At 37.6% G+C, this 21931-nt stretch overlaps 1 protein-coding gene across 1 annotated transcript; it reads left to right on the forward strand.

Moving 5' to 3' along the window:
* LOC106066947 (replication initiator 1-like) lies at positions 1–21552 on the forward strand. Its single transcript, XM_056011830.1, has 2 exons — positions 1–588; positions 19221–21552. The coding sequence occupies exons 1-2, from the start codon at positions 545–547 to the stop codon at positions 20464–20466; spliced, it is 1290 nt and encodes a 429-aa protein (XP_055867805.1). The 5' UTR covers positions 1–544; the 3' UTR covers positions 20467–21552.
* Positions 21553–21931: the final 379 nt, after the last annotated feature.

The following is a 21931-nucleotide window of genomic DNA, read 5'->3' on the forward strand; positions in this document are numbered from 1 at the left end:
CTTGAATGGAAGGGGGTTTGCTGTCTCTTGTCTTTTCCGTGGAGTTTTATTTCGAGGTCTTAGCCTCTCATCCAAAGGGCACACACTGGCTTTGGGAACCTGTTGACTGCAAGCTAAGGGAAGATAACTCTCTGTAATAATTTCTCTGGCACTTTGCTGAGATTATCTACTCATTTTATCTTTGGTTCGTGTAACTTGTTCCAAGTGCTAAATAAAGATTAATAACTTAATCATTTTGACGAATTCGAGTAACGTTCTGATTTAAGTAAGCAGGATTATTTAGGATTAATACGAAAGAGTTTGGCGTCAAAAGTGACGCTTTGAAATATCGCTAATTAAAAATAAAGACACATATTATCTTCTTAGATACAGTCTAATAAATCTTAAAAAACACACAAGAAGTGTCCACTAAGTATTTTAAACAACAATAACAATAAAGGTATTTGTGAACAAAAAAAAAGTATAGACTGGTACTAGCAAGATAGACCCGTCGTTTCTGTGATAAGATAAGCAAAGCTGCTTCAAGCTACGATCCTGTGAATCAATGAGTGGCAGGGATTATAGGATGTTGTCATCAGTACATCTCGGGTGAGCTTCTTAGTCATTGATGTATTTTATATGTTTAATATATACACACATACATACAAATATATGTATTAATATATTATATATTACATATATAATAATGATATAGTTGGTGTAAATGTGTAAGTGTACCATGAGATGAACAAGGTTATTTACTACTTTGAAATATAATTTACTGTTATTACTACAGACACTGCTAAAGCATAGGTTTCCTTTATATTCTACAATATGTTAACCAGATGGATAACAGATTTATGTAATACAAATTTTAAAAATTGAATCGGTAAGACGCGGTCTGCAATCGGCGCACCATACGGAGATCGGCCTAACTATAAAGTCTATAATACAGACATAGCTTGCAGAAATTACATCTTTTTTTTTTTGTACAATACAGCCTAGTGTATATATTTTTATTTAACAAAAATTTACAATAAAATAAAATTAACCCAACTTCAGAATGTCATTGCCTTATGGGGGGGGGGGGGGGTTCATATGTATATTATATAAGGGTTACTATAAGAGAGAGGCATTAGTAGGAATGATTAGTCATTGCCCTAATTAAAGGTAGTCAAATTGATGAGAAAAATATTTTGTGTGTGTGTGTTTCTAATTGAACATTGACAGATTGACATTTATTTTTTTTCGTCCTAATTTTCTGTAATTATTTTTTTCACATTTATCAATTCATAAATTAAACCTTTACATCACTCGATTAATAACTGAAATTACATTTTTAAAAACAAAAATCGTGTTTAGGTATTTTGAGATTCAATATGGCGTTTTCCTTAGGAGTTGGACAAAACAAATCACCAGCTATTTGTCCATACAGTGAAAACTATTTGATCATCTTCAAATTAAATTAAAAAGAAGAAGTTCCCCTTTCAGACCTTGCAATCTATAGGGCAGATGATGTACAGGTCATCTGTTTCAGTGGCCCCACTGTTAACGAGGGTTTCATGTGGCCAGCATAACGACCAACCGCCTTTACTTTTCCCAACTAGTGTCAGGAAACTATTAGAGCTGGGTGGACTCAGAGGGTGACCTCCGTGACCTATGTCGAAGGTGCCGCTCAGAGGCGCCCTAAAGATCTCAAAATTAAAAATGAAATTAAGTTTTTGACATTGATATTGTTCGTAATGAGTTCACACGGCCTCAGAAGTAATATCCTTTGCAATAAAAGATGCATTAGAATAAAATAAATTAAAAAAAAAAAGAGAAATAATAGTATATACTTTTGAATAGATCTAAAATATAAATATTACGACTTTTGGTCGGAATATTCTCACAAGTTAAATAAGTTATAGTGTATCATGTAGGAACAGTCTGAAACAGCCCGTAAACCAATGACTTAGCAGAGTGTAAGTCACAGATTAACATGCACGACTAGATTCTCATGAAATGCGTAGGACGTAATTATATCATCTCTTTTGAAGTAACGTCTATAATCTATAAGATAAGATAAGATAAAAATGCTGTATATTTAGTAAATATAATGTTTCTTTCTTTACCTTAAAACTTAGGATTTCTTGATGTAGGAACTTTTCAAACCCAAAATTTATTTCTTCTGGTGTGACTGTTTTTTTGGTTTTTTTTGCGGCCCCGTAAGGGGAAAAGACGCTATTAGTTTTGTGTGGAATGTCTGTCAGTCCGTCCTTCTCGTTTAAATCTCGTAAACTAGAAAAGATAGTAATAATCCGATATCATAATATTTTAGTTCATTCAAAGTTCTGATGCAACGGCTACTTTTTTCTTTTCCGAAAGCGAAAAATGTAGTTTTTTAAATCACTTATGCAAGCAGTTTTTTTCATAAAAATAAACCACTTTTAAAACTAGTCACTATTAATAGTAACAAACACGGGAGGCTCTTTAGTAGGACATTCAAAATGTCATTAAACATTTATGCAAACATCGCAGCTATGATGTATGTAGCGTATATTTGTTTAGCATGCTGGTAGGCTTAATTTGTAATTTATTACAGTATAAAAAAAGTAAAGTTCCCTTTTCAGACCTTGTGGTCTATAGGGCAGATGATGAATAGGTCATCTGTTTCTGTGGCCTACGAGGGTGTCATGTGGCCAGCACAACGACCAACCGCTTCTACTTTTCCCCAACTAATGTAAGTACCCATTAGAGCTGGGTGGACTCAGAGGCGCCGGAGGATCCCGAAATAAAAACATATCAGTCATCACCAGGATTCCATAATCCAAGCGCCCTACCACTCAGCAACCACACCTCTCCTAGAACAGTATATGAAAGCTAACATTATAGTATGTATTTTATAGATCAATAAAGGTTTCCTTTCGTTTATTGTTTCTTTTATAACATTGAAAGTCTAAGAGAATATCTTATAATATATATATATATATATATATAATCGTCCCATATGCTAGGACGAATTTGTAAAATACTCTTTCTTCCCTAGTGCTATTAAAGCATGGAATGGGTTGCCTGAGCTAGCCAGGAAAACCAATGACTTGGCAGAATTTAAGTCATTGGTTAATATGCATGACTAAATGCATGACGCGTAGGACGTAATCATCTTCTTTTTTGAAGTAACGTCTGTATATATAAGATAAGATAAGATAATAATATAATATAATACTTTATAATATTTTATAACATCAAAATAGAATTTCTTGACATATACGGTCAAATTTTGTGACGTACAGCTAACATTTCGGCACTTTTACAGTCCGATGTTTTGGTGATACCACACATACCACACCGACCTGGTCCCGTCACTGCCAGACTGTCAGGTATCAACTGTAATTCAATAGTTAATGAAGTGATCTATCTGATCAATGCGTTGTTACGCAGCAAGAGTGTATGTGCGAAATATCCGCTCGAGAGAACAATGAAAACTTGTCAAAATAAAGGATTGGAAATGTTTTGTGTCCGTCTAGGACGATAGTGTGAGTCAATACGTTACAGCAGGAACTGAAAAATTACCATCGACAAAAACAAGTATAATATACAAAAATACTTTAAAAAAAAAAGGCTATTTCTCCTTTATACAGCTGACCAACTTTTGTAAGAGCGATTATTTTGCTCTTTAATAACTAATGAATGCTAGATTTAAACACAAATGTCTACCCCGACTCTAACTCCCCCCCCCCCCACCAAAAAAAAATTCTGGTTAAGCGAATGTATAAATCTATTCATAGTTTATAAAATTATAATTATATTCATATAAAGGCTAACTTATCTTAGATCAGACTTACAAGACGGTACACACAATATTCTTAGACTTTAATTTGCACACACCCCGATATACGGAGTAACTACTATCCACCTAAAAATGAATGAATGTTAGATACAAAACACTGGAACATTTTTTTTTATTCTGTCCCCTTCCCCCTTCTCCACAAGGAAGCCTCCTGGTTAAATGAATGTGGAGATCTAGTACACTTTATAAAATTCCAGTGAAAAGTATTTAGATCTAGACTTAGAAGACAATGCGCAAAATTTTACTGAACATTAATTTAATAAACTTTTGAATCAATAATGCCTTACAATCGGAAATTCCCGAAAGCGATAGTCCTTTCAAGAACGCGTTAGTCCTTTCAACACAGATGTTGGATCTAGACCTAGAATCCTAGATCTAGATCTCTAGCCAAAGTTTACATTTATTTCATTTTTTTACTTGAAAATTTATAATGATCAAATAAGAGTTTGTAATGAGCTAGTAATTCATTTCTCACCGATAGGCCTATACATCCACTGTTAAATTTCTTGGAAAATCGTTAGAGCCGTTTTTGAGATCAGCGTCCAGTTACCTCCAACCTCCACGAAGTTCTGACTTGAAAAGAGGTATTGTAACAAAATAGGAACATTTTTTTACTCGCCCCAATTCTCTTTCCCAACGGAAAAAAAAATAATCAAGATTTAAGCGAATGTATAAATCTGCTTATAGTAAATAAAATTCGCATGTTAGGCCTGTAGATTCAGACTTAGAAGATGGTGCGCAAAATGTTCATGGACGTCTGGTTATTACTTCAGCTCTTTAGTGAACAGGACCTACACGTAGGAATATATTCAAAATAAAGAGGATCTAGAGTTCTAGCCAAATTAAAATTTATTTTTTTTATTATACTTTGAAAAATTATAACGATCAAACTAGTGGGGCCAATTAGCTAGTAATTCTTTTCCTAAACATATAAATTAGCTGTCAAGAGAAGATTTTTACAGCCGTTTTTTGACCTGAGTTTATAACCTGAAAAGAGGAATTGTAAAAAACAGAAGCAACAGCGCACTTTTGATTTAAAAAGCTGTTATTTCACACATATATACCATTTTTACACCAATATTAAAATGCTTAATGTTTTGTATGCAGCTGTTCAATCCATCTACATGTAATCTCGGAACCCGTGGTCCGCCCGCGAGAAGACCTCAGAAAGGTTAAAACTGTATACAATTATAATAACTTTTTTCGCTAAAACCCAGTGTTATCAAATCAAATAATACGAATAATAATCAACTGACCCCTCACTGCTGTTAAATATGTTCTATTACGAAATATTTAATAACTATTTTTGACGCAGCGAGAATATCACAGAAAGGTGAAAACTGTATACAATTATAATAACTGTTTCGCTAAAACCCAGCTTTATCCGATCCGATAATTTCAAAAATAGTTAACTGACCCCTCACTGCTGTTAAATATGTTCTATTACGCAGCCTTGAAAACCAACAACAGTCCTGTGATAGGATTTTATTTTTAAGCATGAATATCATATGTACTTATTTTACAAACTAATCAATCGTTCTATCACTTTCTCTGTTGTAGTTTTTTCCGCGCCATTCAGAGAAGTAGGCCAAACTTCATTTTGAAAGTTTCTACCCGACGACCCTGACATCAGTCTGGTCATTAACCGTGCACATTTGTCACGTTCCTCGGTGGTATTTTTGTGTTTGTTAATTTTTTTGCTCGCAAGCTCATCTAAACCGTTAGAATATGCATAACTATTTGAAGTGGAGGCAGACATATGAAGAAAAGCGAGAATGTACTGGAAGTAGAAGGAATCTAGAGACATTGAATGGAGACACAAGAGAGGCCGCACCCCGTAAATCAGAACTGCGTAAATATAATAATAATTTTATTTTTTAAAGCGCTGTTAACAAACAAAACATGTAGGCTCAATGAGTTGTGATAAGATAAGATAAGATAATTTGTATGGATCCAATCAAATGGAAATTCAGTTTGACTACAATTGACAACCTCAGCGTAACTACTGTAACAACAACATTATAGAATAACATTATAGATGCAAATACGAACAACATTCACACACGAAACACATACACACTCACACCCAGCGCTTTAAGAATTAGACTTCTATGAACTTCTTGATGACGACAGGGTGACCTTGTAACAATTCTGACCGACAGTGATATAAAGGAGTTTTTAAATCTTTCTGTTTTGGTCCTAATGGAAAGGAGACGACCACTTCGTTCAGATCTTGAGTAACCTTACAAACACATACGCTATAGATAAAAAGACAAACCAATCTAAAAAAAAGTTTTAAACAGACAGGTCTTAATGTTCTTCATGAAAGTAGTGTAGCATGTTGTCAGTCTGAGATCAATGGGGAGTGAGTTCCAAACCTTTGGTCCGTGCAATGAGAAAGCCCGCAGGCCGTAAATTTTGAGGGAGAAACGTGGCACCACTAGTAGCGTTGAGTCCATTGAGCGCAGGGCTCTCTGAGGGACATATGGAGTGATCAGTTCGCTAAGGTACAAGAGTATTTCTCTGTTATAGATACACTCATGACAAATTTGTAGTCGATTCTCTCTTTCACTGGAAGCTAAATATGTTCCTGAATATTTAAAATTTGGATTTCTATCGATCAAAGGCAACAGTCATAATGTTTCATATGTTTTAATGCGTTATCAAACGAAAGTTTCATACCTGCTAAGGTGAAGCGTCATCTTGAAACAAATCATAATGAACTTAACTCTTTCTCTCCGTAATTATTTTCTACGTTCCGACGAAATTCTTCATTTTGCTCATTAGTATTTTCTTACCCTGTTATGATAAAGCTTGAATAACTTTATCGTTTGTTATCAGAAAGTGTTGTATTTGGTCTAGAATTAAAGGGGAATGCATGCTCTTTTTAGATAACACAAAGTAAAGTTTATACAATGAAACTTTGACTTCATTTAATGAGGTCAAATCAACGATGGTATCGTCAATTAGGAGAGAAAGAGTTAAAGACAAACTCGTACAGTTCTCTTCAACTCCGATACCACACATACGCAAATCGGCAGAAAGTTAATAGCAATGCGACAACAGTAAAAACTCCTCTGGCTTCATATATTATTGCGTTGCGACATCTAGTTCAAATCTGAAAAGTTACCCCTCCCCCAAATTATTATTATTTTTTTTATTAAATCCTTTTAGAAACCATTTACGGTACAAATCCACCCAGATATCTCTTTCTCTTCCCCCCCCCCTCCCGTTTTTCCAACTGGTCCAGACAAGTGACAGGATCCTAGCGTATTGAGAACGCTAAAAGCATGAAATAGCGCTAAACAAAAAACAATTGGTTAAAATATTTTTTAATCGCACATATTTATTATTGGTAGTCTAGAATCTATCACAAACTGAACCAAACTTATTAATACAATTACACTTCAAGCTTAATTGTAGTTGTTTTTTAAAGAATTTTTGCCATCCCAGGCAGTGCTGTTGAAACTTAAAATACTGGCAGACGTGTCAGGTGGTAAAAGAAGTGTAAATAATTATAAAAACTTTTTTTTTTTCGATTAAAAAAATAATCTTGAAATTTATTAGTTACACAAATTGAAATAGAAATCAAATGTAATGATTTAATCTGAACCTATTTTTTAACAAGAATATTTTTTATATATATTAGTTAATTTCAAATTTTCAGTTGTTGAACTCGACGCAGTCTTTTAAGAACGTACAAATAAAAATAATCACTTAGAATCGACATTTAGAAAAATAATGGACGTTAGGGTAGAGAATTACCTAGTTTGATTTTCATATACCTGTACAATACTCAAGTGGTTTTCCAGAAATAGGGTGTTGGGGGTCAGGGATATCTGATATTGTGTTGATTGTTCTGTCTTTAGTGGGTTCATTGGTTAGGTAGAAATGTCTTTGATATTAAATAATATTTCTATTACTATTATTATATTTTTAGGTTAATCACTTTTCAATTGTTTATGATTTAATACTTGTGAATTATGATAACTTACAAATAAAAACATACAAAAGAAAAAGAAAAAAAAACAAACAAAAGCCCACACAAGAGGCAAGATGGCCCATAAAAGAGGCACATAAAGCCCCAAAAAGAGGCAAAGAAAAGAGGCCCAAGGCCCAAGGATTCCTATGATGATAAAGCTAAAATTAAATAGCGCAAATTCTGAGGTTTCCTTTTTTTAAAAAAAAAGAAAAAACAAGAAGACTGCTCAACGGTATTATATGGTCAGAACGTGAATGCGTCAACCTGTTTTATCTTGTGTGTTAGTGTAAATGAAAGTATAATCTAAAAAAAACAACTAACAAGATACTTATGTTGAGTGAAAAAGCCACAATAAAATTAAAACAAGAATAATATAAAAATACTTTTTTTTATAAAAACCTACAAAGCTTATATTAAGCGTAGTTGTATCAATTAGTTTGGATCAGTCATGCATTTAAATTTGTAGTAGATCTAGAGTAATAAAACACAAAATTGGCTTTTCATCTCGATACCCTCAACCCTATCGACTAATATGGCGAAGCACTGTCATCTTGGGACTTCTGCATAACTTTGGACCCTCTCACACACTGATGTTGACATAACGTAGTCTTCCCCAATTTCTCCTTTGAATGTCATGGGTTAACTTCCACCGGTATTATCATTTTGAATGTGTATGTGTACTGCAGATGAGGAGCATGACGCTATCTTTCATTGCACTCAATCTACCCCCCTCCTCAGAGGCTCCTCTCTCTCTCTCTCTCTCTCACACACACACACGAGAGATTTTGATAATGAATTTGACAAATCCTTCTTCTTTGCCGACTTCCATTTTACTCTCAAACTTTTCAATCTTCCTAAACTTTGAATCCATTGTTTGTATTTTCTAAACTTTGAATCCATTGTTTGTATCTTCTAAACTTTGAATCCATTGTTTGTATTTTCTAAACTTTGAATCCATTGTTTGTATCTTCTAAACTTTGAATCCATTGTTTGTATTTTCTAAACTTTGAATCCATTGTTTGTATTTTCTAAACTTTGAATCCATTGTTTGTATTTTCTAAACTTTGAATCCATTGTTTGTATCTTCTAAACTTTGAATCCATTGTTTGTATTTTCTAAACTTTGAATCCATTGTTTGTATCTTCCTAAACGTTGAATCCATTGTTTGTATCTTCCTAAACTTTGAATCCATTGTTTGTATCTTCTAAACTTTGAATCCATTGTTTGTATCTTCTAAACTTTGAATCCATTGTTTGTATCTTCTAAACTTTGAATCCATTGTTTGTAGTTTCTAAACTTTGAATCCATTGTTTGTATTTTCTAAACTTTGAATCCATTGTTTGTATCTTCTAAACTTTGAATCCATTGTTTGTATCTTCTAAACTTTGAATCCATTGTTTGTATCTTCTAAACTTTGAATCCATTGTTTGTATTTTCTAAACTTTAAATCCATTGTTTGTATTTTCTAAACTTTAAATCCATTGTTTGTATCTTCTAAACTTTGAATCCATTGTTTGTATCTTCCTAAACTTTGAATCCATTGTTTGTATCTTCTAAACTTTGAATCCATTGTTTGTATCTTCCTAAACTTTGAATCCATTGTTTGTATCTTCTAAACTTTGAATCCATTGTTTGTATCTTCCTAAACTTTGAACCCATTGTTTGTATCTACTAAACTTTGAACCCATTGTTTGTATCTTCCTAAACTTTGAACCCATTGCTTGTATCTTCCTAAACTTTGAACACATTGTTTGTATCTTCCTAAACTTTGAACCCATTGTTTGTATCTTCCTAAACTTTGAACCCATTGTTTGTATCTTCCTAAACTTTGAACCCATTGTTTGTATCTTCCTAAACTTTGAACCCATTGTTTGTATCTTCCTAAACTTTGAATCCATTGTTTGTATCTTCCTAAACTTTGAACCCATTGCTTGTATCTTCCTAAACTTTGAACACATTGTTTGTATCTTCCTAAACTTTGAACCCATTGTTTGTATCTTCCTAAACTTTGAACCCATTGTTTGTATCTTCCTAAACTTTGAACCCATTGTTTGTATCTTCCTAAACTTTGAATCCATTGTTTGTATCTTCCTAAATTTGAACCTATTGTTTGTATCTTCCTAAACTTTGAATCCATTGTTTGTATCTTCCTAAACTTTGAACCCATTGCTTGTATCTTCCTAAACTTTGAACACATTGTTTGTATCTTCCTAAACTTTGAACCCATTGTTTGTATCTTCCTAAATTTGAACCTATTGTTTGTATCTTACTAAACTTTGAATCATTGTTTGTATCCTTCTGTAATTCCTTCATTGATTTTGGTATTTCAAAAAAAAAAATTGAATACAGCAGGCGAGTATCATAGCCTACGGCCTAATTCTAAAATCCTTCAAAATATGATTTTTTTAAAGAGCATGCATTTATAGCTTTCTGAGTCTTAGCATTACTAAAGTCTTTCAACAAGCTTTTCAAAATAAAACATTTACTAAACAAAAACTCAAATAATCTAATTAAGGCGTGCAAGTCTTTAGATCTACACTTTATTATTTCAAACTCAGATAAGATATTTTCTCCTTAAATAAGGTTTTATGTAAACAACTACAGGGGGCGCTGTGGCTGACTGGTTAAGCGCTTGGCTTCCAAACCTGGTGTCCTGGGGTTCGAATCTCGGGATTTTGGAGCGCACCTGAGTCCACCCAACTGTAATGGGTACCTAAGGGCAAGTAAAGGCGTTTGGTCGTTGCGATGGCCACATGACACTCTGATCGTTAATCTTTGACCAAAGAAACAGATGACCTTAACAAGGTCTGAAACGGGAAACAGCTGTAACACATTATTGTCGAGTGCCTAAAATGTTGTGTACATGAAGAGAGGGTGGGGTGTGGAGTCTTTGAGCAACTTTAACACCAAGACTATAAATGTAACATGCGCTTATTATGTGTAACCTAAACCTTTGACAAGGAGATTTTAAAATAGACTCGTGTCTCTGTCTAGTCATAGAAAGTAGAAAGAAGACATAAAAAGGCATGGGGATAGGCTGCCTGAATTAACCAGAAAAATGTATTATTTCATTAGCCTTAAAATAAGGTGAACCGATACATTAATTGTAGGTGTTTGCGTGGTGGCAGAGTGGGCCGAAGGTTCGAATCTTATTGAAGACTGAGATTTTGAGCCTCTGAATTTTTGAAAAGTTCCAACTCTAAAATCCATGAATTTCAAAGACGAAATGAGAGAATACAGTGTTATTTAAACATTAGTTGGGAAAAGTAAAGGCGATTGGTCGTTGTGTCTAAGGCGGCTCCCAAATATAAAATCTAGCACTTAGATTAATTGGCACCATTAAGCCGTAGTTTCTTTGTTAAAATGGTTAAAGAGTCAATGGTACCGTATGTAAAACATTATTGCGCTCTTATGTTAGAAGAATAAAACATGCGCATTTTTTTTTCTCATAATAAAATTAATTTGAAATTAATTCCTTACGTAGCTGTGCACTTTTTTTTTAAACTCTTACTACCATAATTCGTAAGAAGATTAAGAACCGCTGTACATTTGTGTTGTCATTCTGTCTGTACGTTTGTCCGTCTGTCTAATTGCAATCTAAAAAAAAAAAAGTAAATTCTCTATTGATAATTAAATTTCCCAATCGGATTGGTCGTTCTTATAATATAGCTAAGGTTAAGTGTTCACTTTGCTTTTTAAAATTATGAATACATATTGTATGCGAAAATGTATACACCTCTTTTTTAATGAACAGTAGAGTGGTTAAACTTAAATCGCAACATAAACTCAGTAGGCATCACTACTTACGTATATTTAATCATGACAAACCTGAGACCCGCAGGTGCACCCTACGAGTTTGCGTAATACGAAACTCACTTTTTTTAATTTTTATTTACATCAGAATTTAATTTTAGCTGTTGTTGTTTCCTTTTTCCCATTGATGATGTTTACAATCTTGATACTAAAAGTACATCCTCTGTTAGCCTCTTATGAATTATGTATTTTACTAGTGAGAAAGATAAAAAGGGAGGGCGCACGCGTTGACGGGCAAGTGTTGCTGCTTTAAGCCGCCCGGTTGCGCTACCAAATGCATCGTTTTGTCCTCTCTATTTCAAGTGGAGTCCCTCCAAGAGGACGAACACCCCAGCCACACACTCTCGGGGCGGATGATTATCACGGAAACACAAAGACATCTAAAGTTTGCACTTTTAGATGCATCGATCATTAGCGTGCAGGGTGCTCATTTAGTTGGGGGGGGGGGGGCATTTGTGTGTGTGTGTGTGTTTATAAATACTGTTAATCAGTAACGGAGTTTAAAACAATAAGGTATATAAAAGGAAAAGAATTAATACGAATATAGGTAAGTTATTTAGCAGTTTTGCGAAATGTCCAGCAACACAAGCTATTGTCAAGACAAGTAGGTATTCCGGCTCAGACTTCGGCCGAATATCATATTTTACTATTCGGCAATATCCGGCTCCGGCCGAATATCAAAAACTAATATCCGGTGCACGCCTAGTGTGTACTGTGGCTCAGGCTGGCACACAATTAAGTAGGAGAATAATCGCAAGAAATTCGTTTTGATTTAAAATAAACAACTAGAATCATCAAAACATAGATCTTAGAAACAGAAGCCTATATTTCTAATTTCATTTTCAATGTTTCTACTGTGTATTAATGATCGTTTCATTTACATAGCGCCTCAAACATAGTGGAGGCTCGAGGCGTCTCGAGAATGTAACAGTGTAGGTCCAAAGCATTTCGAGAACGAAACATTGCAGTCTCGAAGCCTCTCGAGAATGTAACAGACTAGGCCAAGGCGTCTCGAGAATGTAAAAGTGTAGGTCAAGGCGTCTCGAGAATGTAAAAGTGTAGGTCAAGGCGTCTCGAGAATGTAAAAGTGTAGGTCAAGGCGTCTCGAGAATGTAACAGTCTAGGTCAAGGCGTCTCGAGAATGTAAAAATGTAGGTCAAGGCCTCTCGAGAATGTAAAAGTGTAGGTCAAGGCGTCTCGAGAATGTAACAGTCTAGGTCAAGGCGTCTCGAGAATGTAACAGAAATAAAACAGCGATATAACAAGGTATCTGTCCTTAAGGTTTCCAAGGGCAGGTCATCATGTTCTGTAATGCATCTGGTCGAGCCCTACGGGGAGCGCGTTCCAAACATTTGGCCCATATAGTTTAACTTTAAAAGAATGTATTATGACTTGCAGTTATTTAAAAACAGATAAACACTCGTAATTTTTATTACCACATTTACATGGGACTGTAACACGGGACATTTTTTACGAACATGCGGATTTTTAACTTCGGGATCTTTGGGCGCCTCTGAGTCCACCCAACTGTAATGTTTACCTGACATTAGTCAGGGGATTTTACTTTTACTAACTTTATGTAAAATGTTTTACATGTTTCGGATGTTCCTTCAGAGTTGAAGATAATTACTTCCTAGTCCAAACCTCCCGCAGGACGACGGGGGATGGGAGCGGGCACGGTTTGATCCCGGGACCATCGATAAATCTGAACGACAGTCCAGCGTGCAAACCGCACGACCAGGCATATATATATCACAATGCACTGGTGCCCTAATTTGTATTTTCGGCTTGTGGCATGCGCACCACCGCCGAAACTAAGATCCCCCCTAAACTAGTTTAGTCCAGTTTAGTCCATTGTAATTGTCACCGTCAAAGTTGGTCAGTCAAAGCTTGAACAGCTGGATAAGTCGACATTGCTAGGCAGCATCCTAGCACATCTCACAGATAGAACACAGCCACACACACATACCCTACATACATCCACACAAGCACTTCCCATTCACACACACTCACCACAGAACAACCAAAACATATCCTCGCAGTAGCTGTAGCTTTGTTTGTTTGTTGCTATGAGTCTTAAACCACCCTTGGAAGAAGCACCCCTTTGCGCCACTGAACTTGGCTGGCGACTACACCAGACTTGTACTAGCTCTCAGTATTGAACAGAGGAGCAGCATTGGAGCAGTATTGAAAAGAGGAGCAGCTTTGGAGCAGTATTGAACAGAGGAGCAGCATTGGAGCAGTATTGAACAGAGGAGCAGCATTGGAGCAGTATTGAACAGAGGAGCAGTATTGAACAGAGGAGCAGCATTGAACAGAGAAGCAGCATTGGAGCAGTATTGAACAGAGGAGCAGCTTTGGAGCAGTATTGAACAGAGGAGCAACATTGGAGCAGTATTGAACAGAGGAGCAGCATTGGAGCAGTATATTAACAGAGGAGCAGTATTGGAGCAGTATTGAACAGAGGAGCAGCATTGGGGCAGTATTGAACAGAGGAGCAGCATTGGGGCAGTATTGAACAGAGGAGCAGCATTGGAGCAGTATTGAACAGAAGAGCAGTATTGAACAGAGGAGCAGCATTGAACAGAGAAGCAGCATTTGGAGCAGTATTGAACAGAGGAGCAGCATTGGAGCAGTATTGAACAGAGGAGCAACATTGGAGCAGTATTGAACAGAGGAGCAACATTGGAGCAGTATTGGAGGAGCAGCATTGGAGCAGAATTGAACAGAGGAGCAGTATTGGAGCAGTATTGAACAGAGGAGCAGTATTGGAGCATTGCGCTGAGAGCCACGGGCAACAAGAATATCAATTTCAAATTGTAAAAAATGTGGGTGATCTATCTTGTTGGCGTGCCAGGGGGATTCCCCCCAGAAAACCTTATGACTAAACCCACAATAATCTGAGACCGCAAGTCTAGAAAGGTGCTTTGACACTGCTTTGTCAAATCTGGATCTAAGAGCTGTAACTTTTTGATTTCTCCGCTAGAAAACTGTTCTGATTCTGGACTTGAAAAACAAAACTTTGTTATAGCCAGTCCTTCAACAAACAGCTAGCATTCACAATCTCATCGGCCCCTTCACTCACACAGTCATAATTAGAATCACAATCTTTTCAGCATTTTTTTTTCTGTCACCTGTTCCAATTAAATCTGAAAATTCCTAAACAAATTTAAAAACCATATCGCAAGCATTTTGATTGATACTAACATGGAATGTTCTTTTTATTAAAAAAAAAAAAAAAACGTATATATGGGAAAGAACTGTACATTTACAGCCATAGATAGGGAAAATATATCCTACAGTATGAAATCTATGATTGTAAATGTGCAGTTCTTTCCCATTTATACGCTTCTTTTTCTTTTTTTTTTTCAATAAACAGAACATCCCATGTTCTTCCTGTCCTAATCTAAAATTAGTTTAATTTATTTTAACTTTAAACAATGCTAATGATCAGACTGGTCTAACAGCCTCTCCCTCGGAGTAGTAGGAAGGTGTTCGTATTTTCCATTTCCCTTCTGAATGGCGCCCCAGAGATTTAATCCATTGGAAGTAAAAGACGCGAACGATTTCAAAGATTTCCGTCTGACGTTCTTCGTCCCCCATCTCGAATTTCCGTACAGCTCCGCCTCTGTGGAGAAATGCAGCACATTTGTTTTTCTCCCGTCGGGGCGCTCTCCCTAGATTTCTTTTCCCTCCCTCATTGTTTTGGAGGGCGATCGTCACGGGGGCGCTTTAGCGCTGGACAATAGAACGACGTGGTGATCGGCACCCCCAGCCCTCTTCATCATACGCCTGTGCTCTCTCTCTCTCTCTCTCTCTCTCTCTCTCTCTCTCTCTCTCTCTCTCTCTCTCTCTCTTCAATAAATCACTTGTTTTTCGGCAATGAACCAACCTTAAGATCGTTTTCTCTAGATACGGCGCAGGGCCCTAACAACCGTGAAGGCGATAGATAAACAATGATACGCGAATCAAGAGCTCATACTCCCTCTCTCCCCCATAGCCTCTCTATATCGAGAGCCTACAATCTCACCTCAATCGCCCACTCCCTATCCAGAACCTATACTCCCACCTCATCGAGCCCTCTGTTTTTGGTTAGCGTAACTTTACATGTCTCACTGTACATTTAGGCCGACTTTCTTTTGCAGGAGACAATGTCTTATGTATTAAGTTAGAGGTTCTCAAACTTTTTCACTTCCAGGACCTCATTATAAAACAATAGGATTTTAGCGGACCTCGATGAAGCCTGATTTGTCTGCCCAAATCAAATATTTCTAAAGCCGCTGGCATAATCAAACTCTCCGTGACCCTGTGTGCATTTTTTGCCCTGCGCTGTTCGCATCGACATAATATACGAAGCCTTAAGAGCTTTTTCATTTTCTGTTGTCGCATTCCTAATAAATTTCTTTGATTCGCGTACACGTCTGCTCGACGTTTGAAGAAATCAACTGTTTTTTATTTCCTTTCATTATGATTTATTACAAGATGACGCTTTAGTTGAGCAGGTTTCAAACTTTCGTTCGAAAACACATTCAAACAAATGACACATTCAAACAAATGACACATTCAAACAAATGACACATTCAAACAAATGACACATTCAAACAAATGACAGATTAAAACAAATGACAGATTAAAACAAATGACACATTCAAACAAATGACAGATTCAAACATATGACACATTCAAACAAATGACACATTCAAACAAATGACACATTCAAACAAATGACACATTCAAACAAATGACACATTCAAACAAATGACACATTCAAACATATGACACATTCAAACAAATGACACATTCAAACAAATGACACATTCAAACAAATGACACATTCAAATATATGACACATTCAAACAAATGACACATTTAAACATATGACTCATTGTGGCTGATCGCTGTTGGATTTGTTTGGTCTAATTCATAAAGCGCTGCTTGCGGGTGTGTATGTGTTTCGTGTGTGAATGTTGTCCGTATTTGCATCTATAGTGGTATTGTTACAGTAGTTACGCGGAGGTGGTCGATTGTGGTCAAACTGAATTTCCATTCGATTGGACCAATAAAAATTATCTTATCTTATCTTATCGTATATTTTAAACATTCGGGAGCATATAATATGTAATGTTGCCGTACGTGGTGCGGCCTCTGTTGCGGCGTCGTGTATCAGTTCATTGCCACTATTTCCATTACCTTCTTGGAAGCTCTCCTTCAGACGTCTGCTAACGCTTCAAATATTTATCCATAATCTAACGGTTTAGATGAGCGTGCAAAACACAATTGAACTAACACGAAGTACTACTGTATAACGTTATCATTAATCATAAACAGTGCACGATTAATAATCAGACGGATGTTGAAGTGTCTTGGAGTCTCAGGGTCGTCGGTTGAAAACTTGAAAACGAGGTTTGGCCTTCGGATGGCTTGATAAATCAGAGAAATTGAAAGCACGACGTTGATTGGTTAATAAAAAAAAAGGGGGGGGGGAATTGGATATTTATGAGCAAAACAAAGGTCTATTACAGGAATGTTAGGTGACATTGTTGTTTTGACTGGCTGCGTCAATAAAATGGCGTTGTCATAGAAAAGTTGGTAATTCATCCATCCGAGTGGCACTACAGCCCACAGTGGGCCCTGGCCTGCTCTAGCACATCTTTCCATTTTGATCTATCCTGTAGATGTTGTAGATGTGCCGCCACATCATCAAACTCGTGGTCTGCCTTTGGGGCGCCTGCCTTTTGTTTTTTGCAGAATATTTCGTAAGAGACATATGTGGCAGTATTGAGTAGCGAGTTGATTATAGATCAGGCTATCCGATCGGACACTGGCTATTAGTGAAGAATGGATTTTAATTGTATACAATTTTCATCTTTTTGCGGACTCCTTAAGGTCGTCTAGCGTGGGTCCGCGGAAAACAGTTTAAGAACCACTGCATTAGGCAGAAGAAGAGGGGGGCAGTGAAGAAGGGAAGGGCGCGATCTCATTTGCATGGATGTGTTGTATTAAATCTGTGGCTTTTTTATTTATTTTTTTACGAGAAGCGCGACATTGTGTAATTAAAGAGTCATCACTCTGACTCTTACAAAAGAGTTGCGCTGACAGAGTGAACTCCCCTTGCTTTCAATGAAAAAGCTTCGTGAATGCCTTCACTCCCTTAGATCTTGAGAGCTGATATAATTATATACCGTTTCTGCGCGCCTGTAGATGATACAGATAGGGTCATAGGACTTGGTTCGCATTTTTACAATCGAATGGGATAAGTAATGGGGGACCTGAAGCAAGCGGGGGGGGGGGGGGGGTTGAAAGAGAATTTCGCTCCTGAACGCTTATAGTGTCGCCATATAAACTTAGGGTGAAGCCGAGGTCTCCAGTTCGGATGTGGCAGAATTCCGCTTCGAATTCGGTATTAAAAGCGATCATTTTATTTAAGCATAGAAGGAACCGCTTGAACCTACTCAGGAAAATGCAACAAAAAATAATGAATTCATAGAGTTTCTCTATCTTGAACGACTAGTTTAATGACTAGATTAATCTTAAATTAAAAAAAAAAAAACAAAAAAAAAAGCCCCTGTAATTTATATATTTCGATACTACCAGGGGCGGATTGACTATATGGGCGTTTGGGCAAATGCCCGGTGGGCCGGTACCCAAATGGGCCTCATTAATGCCACTGTAGAACATGTTACATTAAATTGTTAAAGCTTTTATAATATCCTCTTGTAAAAGGGAGTGCTCTGAGCTTTGTGTTAAAAAAAAATCTTTTAAGGACTCTACAGTGTGATTAATACTTAATTTAATCGAACACATTTTCCGAAATAATGTAATAGCCTATATCCGTTGGCAGTGCTACTAGTAGGATTCATCCTTTTATGGCCAACACACTTAAAAAGCAACATAAGGCTTATAAAAATTCATTGTATGCATGCCTTCAGTTATCGATACATTATTAAACTTAACGGAATTATTTTGAGGACCGATAGACCTAGAATTGGATGCCCATCATATGATATACAATTGTGGGCCGGATTGTATAGACATGCCCGGGACGATCTTAACACCCAGTCCGCCTCTGGATACAATCTATTCAAAATAATTGGACCACCAGTTAATCAGACCATTTGCTTTATTCGCACCGAAAGTAGAAAAACAAATTATATTACACAATGGAATTAGAGTAATCGTTCCTGTAATTTAGAACCAAACGATGGAGTCCCGATATGGTGCAATGAACTAGATTCGTCTATATCAGCGGTTCTCAACCTTTTAAGCTCGACGACCCCTCTTTTCAATCCCACACTCTGCCGCGAGCCCCCCCCCCCTCCGCTCAGACACACAGCAATAGAAGAATAGACAAAACTATTCATTTTTTTCGATGGTCTCTAGCGACCCCTGGCATATCATTAATCGACCCCCAAGGGGGCCGCGACCCACAGGTTGAGAACCCCTGGTCTATATCATCTCAAACAGTCAAAATGGAGAAATGTTTTGATGTATCATATATTGAAAGTTATGTTTTTTGTTTTGTTTTTGGAAGTATACGCAAATACAAACAAGCTTTATTATAGGTGTTGATATTTAGTGATTATTATTAATTTACGTTTATATTTGTTTTGACAGGTCTATTCAAATGGTGGAGCGTCCCAACGCGAGACTATTGGCCGATGTGGACCGTCAATTTATTCACCCAGCTCTAAAGCCTGCATACGGTGCCCCAGATCAAGGGAGAAGATCTTCTCGCCCTGAAGCATCAACCTCTTCCCCTGGGTCACTCCAAGTCAGGCCAGTCTTCCCTGGGCTACCCATCTCAGCTTTGTCTCCAAATATGAACGTCTTGTCAGCAGCTGGGGGGGTGGCTATTTCCGGTTCCTCGACTGGAATGATGTCCCCTTTTTTCCCTTACCCTAGTCTTTTGTCGGCCACTGATGAACTGAAATACCTGAGCATGGCCCAGATCCAAGCTGCCAATCAGGCACATTTTGTAGGGGAGCTGACTAAGATGAAGCAGCCGATGCTGACGAAGAATTACTTGGAGTTGGCCATGTTGGTGTGTAATACGTTTAGGGGCAAGCTATTTCCGTGCCCGCACTGCCGCTACGTCACCGACAGGAGGAACAACCTGAAACGTCACGTGGCCACCATGCACCAGGCCTGCGACAAACAGCTGGAGTGCTGCGGCGTTACCTTTGCCACCAAGGCGTCTCTCCGCGAGCACATCACAATCTTTCACCACAACGGCTACTCCTGCCCGTTCTGCGGTCGCCGCTTCTGCAGGAAAGCTCTGCTGAAGAGGCACCTGTCCGTTCATAGCGGGCAGAAAGATTACACGTGCCCCCATTGTGATTACGCTACTAGCCACAAGAGCAACCTGGAGCGACACAAGAGGATTCACGCTAGGCTTCAGATCATGGGCGAATCCGGACTGGAGGACATCCCGAGGGACGTCAACGCAATGTTTTCGGAGAGCGGCCTACACTCTGTGGAATCCCACATCAGTGAGCTGGAACGGCACGCCCCTGTAAGCCAGCACTGTGTTCACGAAACCGAAAAGCATCACTGGACGGACTATCGTAATGAGGAGTCCGTCAGAGATTCCATGGAGCGTACCGATGACCCAGAGGACTGTGATGTGGACATTGATGACGACAGTGAGGACGATGAAATGTATGACCGAAGCCTTGCAGTGGAGGGGCAGGGCAAAAGCTTCCAATCCCCAGCTGGACACTTCTGTGACGTCCCGAAAACTGAGCACCCAGTAAATTTGGTCACCGAGAGCAACGCTAGGGCGACGGCCGCCGCCCAGCTGGTATCTAGGCTCACTCACGGCTTCGCGGTTCCACTCCTGGGCAGAGACAGCACAAAATAGTCAGTGAATCTTACGGCTGCGTCGTGCTAACATAAAACAAACCTAACTTCTGGGATATCAAGCTTTATACACACAAAGTTATTAAGAAACTAAACTTTATTTTCCAGCAATGTATAATATTATTGACCAACAGTTGTAGAACTCCATACCAGGCCCGAATTCAAGAGTGTGCAAGGTCTGCTTACAGTGCTGAAGGGGTCTCCTGATTCTACACGCATTATTGCTAAGCGCTGTTCTGTCTGAATAATTATTTTCTTCTTCTAAATATTTGTTGGAAATCGCTTGGCAGGGAGATCACACCGCTCTCTTTAACTCTAACACTTAACAGGAAGTGACGACCGTGCTAAGACATAGTTACTTATAGATCCTGAAAGGAAAGCGGGCAGTATTTCACAGCACTCCCCTGACACCTTTAACGGCAGACGCTAACGGGGGCCTCAACATTCCAAATTGAAGGTCTGCAAGTATCAGATACGATTGGAGGATAAAATATTTTTTCTCATTTTTTTTAAAACCGCTTCGGTCTGTGTTGAATTATTTAAAAGACTTAACATTGACAGTACTCTATATGAGATTGTCAGAAGGAACTGAATGAGGGAGGATAACCCCTGATCTATTTTGACGTTGCGAACTGAAGTTATCAGTTGAGCGTGATCTTATTTTTCAGTAGAATATTAACATCCATCTTCTATTTTGTGAAATCGTAAAAGAACTGACTGCAACTGAACTATGAAATGTGAACATTTTCGGTGGGAATCTGCTGTCGTCCTGCTGAGGATGCGTCACGTGGTCTATCACATGACAATCTTGGACGTCGCAGTGTGTGCAGGCCACCACAATGACCTATCACCACAGTTCTGTTAATTTGGTTCTGGAAATTTTCTGGAAATCTTTTGCACAAAAATTTCAGATCTCGTATTCCGGAAAACTTGAGTCTAACAAAATTATATCTGAGAGAAATGTATCAAATCAAATAAAAACAATCAATTTTTGGACCCGAAGTGAACAGAGACTTACAACTTTTAGTATCAGAGGCCGTCTCGAATCAACTAAACATAAACTACATTTTCATTGTAAAAAAAAACAGACAGAAAGGTGTATTTGGTTTATGTGAATAAAAATGTTATATTTATATTTTGTCTTTTTTTTTAGTCATTATCTTTGTTCATATTTTAAGACTGGGCGGGCCTGTCGTTGAAAGAGATTCTACCCAAGGCAAAAGACAGAAAGGAATGGAGAAAAAATATTAACAGTTCATGTGTGGAGCCCAAACGGTTCAGCGGCGCCGCCAAGAGATAGGAGAAGCAATAGGGCGAAGAAACACTTCATTGGTATTATGTCTGATTGCCGAATCTAAATGTGAAAAGACATTTTATAGCAATGCTGTGATCTAGTTACAATGTGATCTAGTTACAATGTGATCTAGTTAAAATGTGATCTAGTTACAATATGATATACTGGATAT

The sequence above is a fragment of the Biomphalaria glabrata genome, chromosome 15 (assembly GCF_947242115.1).
Source record: "Biomphalaria glabrata chromosome 15, xgBioGlab47.1, whole genome shotgun sequence".
NCBI lineage: Eukaryota > Metazoa > Mollusca > Gastropoda > Planorbidae > Biomphalaria > Biomphalaria glabrata.